This window comes from Haemaphysalis longicornis, unplaced genomic scaffold (genome assembly GCF_048455015.1).
Source record: "Haemaphysalis longicornis isolate Haplotype H1 unplaced genomic scaffold, Haemaphysalis longicornis Haplotype H1 scaffold_6, whole genome shotgun sequence".
NCBI lineage: Eukaryota > Metazoa > Arthropoda > Arachnida > Ixodida > Ixodidae > Haemaphysalis > Haemaphysalis longicornis.
The window spans coordinates 18,991,832-19,000,274 of NW_027526407.1; the positions used below are offsets into that span (position 1 = coordinate 18,991,832).

The following is an 8,443-nucleotide window of genomic DNA, read 5'->3' on the forward strand; positions in this document are numbered from 1 at the left end:
CCTTTACTGGGTTGGGTTCCCGGCCTCGGCGGCCGCTTTTCTGATGGAGGCGTAGAGCAAAAACGCCCGTGTGTTCGAAATTTCGGCGCATGTTAAAGATCCACAGGTGGTAAAAATAATCCGGAGCTCTACACTACAGTACGCCTTATCCCCTGCGTAGCGTCGGCGCGTAAGGCCTCACAATAAATAAATAAATAAATAAGAAATAAATAAATAAATAAATAAATAAGTTTTTCAATAAATTAAAACGCTATTACAATTTTGGGGTCAAGTTGTATCTTGTTGCGAGTAAACAATTAGTTTCACGTTGAGTAGTATGAGATGTGCGGACACACAAGTAAAATTGTTTCGGAGAGTGCTAGCTGGGATTTCTGTATGGGTCTGAAGACGCGGTTACAGGAGCCATAACGCAAACTAAAATAATGTCTTTTAAGTGCAATGGACTTCTTAAGCGACCCTGAACCTGCGTCCACCGGCGATGTCCGCGCACGTGAAGATGGGCGCGCGCAGCCTGGCCGCTGACATGGCATATACCCACGTGGGGGATTGGCCAGGAATCTCCTCGTCTTCCTAGGCAACGGGGGGAGATGGGCGCGCGCTGCCTGGCAGCTGACATGGCACATACCCACGTGAGGGATTGGCCAAGAATCGGGCGTGAGAAGGGCTAATGCACCTGCTTAAAGGAGTACTCACACGAAATTTCAAAGCTGAGATCCGCTCTAGCAATCAAGTACAACGACAACACAAATAGGTGTCTGTGAATAAATGCATATTTCTTTCTTTGTAGTTGTGTGTGTGTGTGTGTGATCTCTCTTTCGCGAACATTACCGAACCGCGCAAATTCAACTCGTGCATGCGCACTTTCACATTCTTCCCCTCGGGGAAATGCGGGGAATTTTTTAAGAAAACGCTAGCTTTTCTTAACTCAATAAACGTTCTTGGAGCTCCCGAAGGTGTTTTCAGCCGAAAATAACACAACTATCTGATTTCGTGCTACAAGATGTCAGGAGTGAAGTAACAGGTAGAATGGTGAAAATGTGATCAGTGTTTGAAAGGCTCGTTAGCAGTTCGGTGGCGCAAACGAGAATGCAGAGGAATGGCTTCAATTGCGCTGGCTCCTTTCTTGGCGGTATATTAAGTTAGCGTCCGCCGATCCCAGAAATAGGTTGCGCGGCTTATCACGGCTTGGTCACGAAGTGGCCAAGCCGTGATAAAGCCGCCACTGCTTTAAATGCTTGGTCACGAAGTGGCCAAGCCGTGATAAAGCCATTTAAAGCCGCCACTGCTTTAAATGCTATTGTCCGCTGCACCTCTTTTTATTATAGTAACAGTTGGCGTCATTGTTATGGAGAGACATCAGTTTCGTTTAATTACTAAACCTGGCAATTGTAATTATTCGCCTTCTAGGTATCGCAAGCATGTCGAATTTCATTTCGCCTGCACTATAACATAAACGCAGCGACCTACACTTGAACCAAAGCCCGACAAAAACATTGGTAAAATTACTGTTGAAAAAAAGGTGTAAGAATATGCCAGCCCTTTTAAACGAAAAGTATTGCACTGGAACAGCAAATCATTTACCTGGGCAAGTGACATGCACCGCCTGACGTTGGAGAAGTAATGAACAAAACGGTTCATATATAAAACCGCAGAGTGAGAGTCTTACGCAGTCCGGAACATCGTTAGATAATGGGGAACCCTTGTTCTTCATTTATGCTAGTTGATTCACATATGGCTATTCACATATATCTGAAACGCCATCTCAGTTGCCTAATGGCATATCTTCCAGCCAAGTGGAAGAAATTCGGCTTTAGGTAGAAACTGGGTTCTCTGAAACGTAGTATTTTTTGTGCAGGAGAGAATCTTCAAATTGAATTTCTGTGTACAGACGTGTGTATCGGCGAAGCTATTGGTGGAAACGCCAAATATTTGTAAGCTTGCAGTCACCTTGCAAATCTAACAAAGAATCGCCTCATGGTGGGGAAAAAAATTGCGGCGTGTGTGTGGTGAACGATCTGCGGTGAAAAAAAAGGCAAAACATACATGATTCGGAAGTGAAACAGAATTCAAACGTTGTTGATTGTTGGGGGTTCGTTTTATCAGCGAGGCAACCCTTAGCTACGGAACATGGTAGTGATGTCGATGAAGAAGACCCGACGAGAAGACGACGATGACGGGATAATAACATAGAGAACTGTATTTACAAATGATGAATTATACTGTCTCAGCGATAGACTCAGTTAATGCCTGAGCGAGCAACCTCGGAGATCGACTCGTACCTAGTTACGCCATAAGCAACAAAGACAATACGTTTGGGTTACGCGAAGACTCGCAGTTCTATTGTGTAACTACAGCACACTAAACTTCATGCGCGATAATTTAACACCCATCGTCCACTGTGTGTATCGCCGCAGATTTATTCGTCCGTTTAGATTTTCTAACCAATGTAACGGAAACGCAGCCTCACCGCACTCCGCACGATTACCTCGTCTCCCAAATTCAGTGGTCAAAAAAGAAACGAAACACGCTGGGGTGGCCTATTCAACGCCCGGAGAGAGCTGTGTGGCCATAAGGGCGTTGCTCCTTCCGAGCATAATACACAACATCAACGAGACGCGTGTAGGCGCCCAAGGTATGCGGCCCCAGGAGCCGTAGTAATGGCGTTTTAAGTGCATAGAACTTCAGGTATTCGCCTTGTCGTAGTAGCTCGCTCGCTGTATCCTTGTAGAGCCACACGCCGATTCGTCTTAGCGGCTGTCGTCGCGGCATACCCCAGAGCCTTCGAAGGCCAAGCGGTTCACATAAACATAAGAAACTCTTGAACCACTGGCGCTTGTCATACATCTACCCATTGTTTAGCGCAAAGTAAACTGCAGCTACACTTGAGGCAAAATATACGTAATTAACCTGAAGCGCCAGCGTTCATTTAGCTAGTAACACTCGTTGGGTTGGTTTTTACGATAGTAAGCGGAAGAAAGCGGCAGTGCAGTGTGCCGGAGGGAAACCAAGCACAAAAAGAACTTCCGCTGGGGAAGGTTCTGTCACTGCGCGCGCGAGCACTGCGAAGGCGGGAAATTTGAATTGAATTGGGTGGTAGCAGTGAGCTGTAATGGCGCGACAGCCTATTAAGGCGAATCACTTTCTCTGCACTTCCGTCAGCTTTCATGTTGAGTGGAAAGTCTTTATTTTTCGTTCTGTCCCTAACAATACGACAGCCCCAGTAGCTGTGGATTGTAATCAATAGTTCCGAGCTGCCTTTACGGACGTGGCTGCTAGGAGGTGAAGAAAGAGGTCGACCACGTACACGTCTCCACCGCGCGCACGGCTTGAAACTCGCAATTATCCTCCGCCGGTATGACAAAAAATGCGCCTGGTAACCCACACTTAGCTCAGAAAAAAGATCTTGCTACGCCACTTCAGACGCACAATGGCCGTATTTTGCAACAGTTGGCGTTACAGTCATGTTGAAGGTAAATAAAATGTCAGAAATTATCACTACTCCTAAATACATTTTGCACCGCAGATATAGACTGTAAACATAGGCCCATAGCTTCCGAACACACACAGGAGGTTGCTGTTTTATGTTCCTTCCCGTACACCAAGGTGTTAACCTCCTTGTGAAGAATATTTCTGTTCTTCAATGTTGCATCCTTGTATATCGAATGCCTGGTTTACATTGCAGAATGAGCATGATTTGGTGCTGCTCAACGTGGAAGGCAGAACCAGAGACCTCGGCGAAGAGATAAAAGTATGTATATTTGACAGGCGCCACTAACGGCATTTGTATATTTTTATTATCCTTCGTGACCAGTAATCTACTTAAAGCATCCTTTCCGATCAGACGGTATGCCGACAAACGTTTGGCTATATAAACAGCGAGTTCCTTTGCACGTCATCACGTTTACAAGAAAAGCCAACGCCTCGCTCAAGCGTGGCAACGGGGTTTCACTCAATAGACGTCAAACCACGAATTCTTCCCTCCCTTATGATGGCCTACCTTGTAAACGCAAATCCGCAGTCACCAATCAGCGTAACGTCATTACAACTAGGACATAATGCCGCCTGGTTTGGCGCTGTACGCGAATACCGGTAACCACTTACTTTATCTCCATGGTTGGGTTCTAAGAATCACTCCACACAATCGTGTTTCTTCACAAAGAAGCATTTTTTCTTTCCGTCTACATTACGATTCGGACTTGTTAAAACTAACCAATAAAGCAGTACCGCCTTCAGTTCAGGCTTATTGCTGTCCAATGTAAAGGAAAAAAAGTGTAAGAATGATGAAAATGACGGAGGGGAGAAGTGAAAACGCCAGTGTGTTCATGATTTCGCAGCACGGTAAAGACCCCCAGAGGGCCAAAATTAATGCGAAGCCCTCTACAACGGCCCGCCTCATCGATTGTGCAGTGTCGGCGCATTAAACCTCACAATCAATCAGTAATGACGAAAAAATTACGCTCATAATACTAAACAATTCGTAGTTTTGTTTTATATAGCATCGGGTTTTCAGCTGCATATGTTTCTGTTATATTATTAGCTCAATATTGCGAAACAATTCAGTTCTCTTCCACTATTCAGTTCTCTTCCACAATTTTTTTTCCTTTTTTTTGTTGTTTTAGTTTACACACCATGGGGTATTGGCCCCCCTATGTAATACCCTCTTCTAGAGGGCCTTTAGGGGTAACCCGAATAAATAAATAAATAAATAAATAAATAAATAAATAAATAAATAAATAAATAAATAAATAAATAAATAAATAAATAAATAAATAAAGAATGACCAGAGAAGCTGTTGTGCTTAACGTTAGCCTTCTAGCGGCTAATTGTCGTACAATGTGTTTCGGGATAGTTCATCTAAAGCAAAACTTTCAGACATTTTCTGTAACCATGCTCTGTCCTTCGATAGCTATGTATTTACAGCAAACAGTAAGTCTATGACTTCTACCATTTTACTCTGAAATAACCAATTATGACTCTAAATGAAACTCCGCGTGATGGTAGAGTCGTCTTAGGAGCTAATGTTCTTGTAATTTCTGTTTTTATACTCTCAGTAAATCTATAATAACAGCCGTTTTCTGTAATTACCCTACCGCTGTCGATGCCTATGCATTATTGTACAACACAAAAGGTGAGAAAGTAATCTTAAAAAAGCCCCGCTTAAACCGATCTCGTTAAAGCAGATTTCGCATCTAATCACAAGTGCATTGCTCAGAAGATATTTTTTCGCGGTGGTATAGGCCGTCTTGCATGAACGTATGGAGGCCCTAGGATATTTACTCGCCAGAGAGATTGACGGGATGCCAGGAGACACTCGCGTTAGGGTCAGATCTAGAACTGCTCCACAGTTAGAGTTGTCTGGGGTACCAGTGACTTGCACCAGTATGCGATGGAAGGCGCATAATAAATCACATGGGGCCAATTCAAGTCAAACCGCTATATAAATGGGAGCATAGGCAGCCATCCAGGTTGATCCACGTTGGAGATATCAAATGCTTTGCTAAACTAACCTGACTTGCTTGTGGTGGTAATACATGTATTAAGGTACGATATATTTCCACTGCAATTTCGGAATTAATCTTCCTGTCATTATCTTCAAACTGTAGTTAGTTGTTGCGATGCCAAAAATAATCTTTGTATGGTAGTCGGTAACTCTAGCTCGCATTCACAGTGAATTTACATTTATGTTTTCTAAAAAACTTTTTGAATTGAGGACTGTAGCGGTAATAATCAACTAATTTTCATTATTATTGTCTCAGTTTATTTCTGCAACGACGACCACGTGGGTGCTGATTTACGCATTGTGTACCAAATATTGCAGTTGTAGTATTCAACAGCTTATCAATGGCTAAAACGCAATGTATTTCATTTCATTTCATTTCATTTTTATTTCCTTAAGGACCCCACTGGGGGGTATTACATAAGGGGTGGATATACAGAAAAATACACATTTGAACGCATTAGTTCTATAACACAGGTGACTACTGACATTTGCTATGAAATTTAATGGGCAGGTGGTTGAAACAATGGAGCAGGGAAGGTCGTTCCAATCTTTGGCTGCACGCGGAAAAAAAGAAGCGGAAAAGGTGATAGTTCTGGTACGATAACGGGACACTTGAAGTGGATGGCCGGTGCGGTGTGAAATGTATGTCGGGGGAAGGATGTAGGGGGCTACATTTAGTGAAGAATGAAAAATTTTGTGAAAGAGGGAAAGGGTGGCGATACGGCGGCGGACAGAAAGTGGTGATAAGCCAGATTGTGCTTTCAAGGATGAAACGCTAATGTTGTACGAGTACAGGGAATGAATAAATCGGGCGGCACGATTTTGGTCAGATTCAAGATCATTTATGAGATATGTTTGGGGCGGGTTCCATATGGCGGAGGCATATTCAAGTTTTGATCTGATGAGGGACTGGTAACTTTACGTGAGGGGGCGCATGGCGTAGGTGACGTTTTAGGAAGCCAAGTGTTTTGTTTGCGGATGAAATGACGTTAGTAATATGCGCATTCCAAGTAAGACCGCAAGACAATGTGACACCTAGATATTTGTAGGATGATTGTGACTGTATGTATTCTCATTACTATGCTATTGACAATGCGGTAGCCTCTTACTGGCCATGATATTTTGTTTTCAATGCATTTTCCTGCTCATTTTTACGAACGCGATGCTTAACTTTTAATCAATGTAGTGCAAGCAAGACGTTTGCCTTTGAAGTATAATTTTTCTCGGGGTGGTTTGAGTGCATCTACACTTGCGTGCAGATTTGACGTACGAAATGTAACTTGAGAAAGCAATTCGGCATTTATTGAAACAAAACGGTAAAGATATATTGTTTATATTGCCTGTTACATCTCCTCAAAAGGCGCTGGTTCCTCGTACATTGTGTAATGCGTGTTACAAAAGCGAAGTAGTGCGTTGTCTCTTACAGCTGCTTATGATGAATTTCATAGCCTTAACCTTTTACAGTGCTTCATGCGATAAATTTAGAGGGGAAAAGTAGTTTTTTTTTGGAGAAGTACATATCGAATATTAAAAACAACCTAGAAGTGACCGACCACACTTGTCCTCCAAGCTGGAATTCGTGTCAAGTCCCTTTCCTGTGGTGTGACAAAGTATTACTTATTTATAAAGTACGCTGTGGGAAATCGGGATGTGGAACTCTACGCAGCGCTGGGGTTTTTATGTTCAGATGTTGTTCAGCGCTGTTGTAAAAGTTGTGTACCGGTTTATATAGTAGCTTGGGCGAATAGGTAATATTACGTCTGAACAATGCAGCTTATAGCTATACGGATGCTTGTATCTGCACGTATGATTCAAATCAAACGCTTTTTTGGTGTGTGCACAGGATCTGAGGGACAAGGCTGCGGCTCCAAGGAAGGAACCTGAGCTGGAGAGAAGGCTGGCAAAATTAGAAGAAACGAACGGGGTCTTTCAAAAGCCACTTGAGCAACTGTTTCAGAGTATGGCAGGCTTGAAATAGCATTGTCGTCCGGTACCGAAAAGCGCGCGTGTCAAGCGACTATGAGTTAACTTTTCTGCCTCTTTAAAATCTTTTTTTCAATAAACTTCGCAGTAACGAGTGTTCTCGCGGTATGCATACTGAGTGCCCTAGACTTCTACTGTTGCAAGAACTTGTTTTCAACGACGAAGGTAACGATAAATAAAGTTGTGGGGAATAATCATCAAGTATCCGATTTCGGGAACGTAGTGTCGACCTAGGGGGTACCAAGGCTTATGCTCAATGTTATGCATTTGTCAGACATGATGCTTTTATGATTTCAGCAACAAATGCTGAATCGCATCAGTTCGATGTTCTTCGTGGGTCTAAATTTATTGAAGCGCATACGTTATACTGCTTTTAACTTGGAATAGACAGTCACCATTCCCATTTCTTGGCTATTGCTCGGCTTCAGGTAACCGTTTGTATCAAGGATTATAATGAACAACGAAGATATTCTCTCAACTGGGATATACCGTAAAATCCCGAGAAATGCCCCACTCCCGAAAGATAACCCATCCCTGGTTTTGGCATGATTTTCGAGTTTTTTCAAAAACAGCGAAAGTTAACCCACCCCTGACAATAGCATCATTCTAGCCGGGGATAACACCCGCGGAAACGAGGTTAGCTAGCGTGGCTAGGGTGCGATAACAGGTCACAGGAACCTGAAACCCGGCTGCGATAACAGGTCACAGGATATAAAAATAACATGTGCACGTTTAGGTTGGCAATGCAGCCCGCACACATGTAGAACCATAGCGAAATACCGAACCCGAAACGCGACCACCACGCATCCTTGAACGTTCCGGTCAGTCGTGTTTCGCCGCGAAGTAGGAACGGAAGGATGCGGCAACGCTTCACCGTGGAGAAGAAAGTGGAGGTTGTCGAATGGCACTGAAAGGCCGGCAACAACGTGAGTAAGACCGCACGCCCGATTAGGCTGAACC

The 8,443-nt window shown here is 43.6% G+C and overlaps 1 protein-coding gene across 6 annotated transcripts in view; it reads left to right on the top strand.

Moving 5' to 3' along the window:
• The window catches only part of LOC144142276 (TNF receptor-associated factor 3-like), a 45,619-nt gene extending 37,939 nt beyond the window's left edge, over positions 1 to 7,680 (top strand). For all 6 annotated transcript variants that reach the window (XM_077673650.1, XM_077673649.1, XM_077673653.1 and 3 more), the window contains 2 exons: positions 3,683 to 3,748; positions 7,344 to 7,680. In XM_077673650.1, coding sequence (XP_077529776.1) covers positions 3,683 to 3,748; positions 7,344 to 7,478 — 201 coding nt within the window. In that variant the 3' untranslated portion in view covers positions 7,479 to 7,680. The remainder of the gene's footprint in view (positions 1 to 3,682; positions 3,749 to 7,343) is intronic.
• The last annotated feature ends 763 nt before the right edge of the window (positions 7,681 to 8,443 follow it).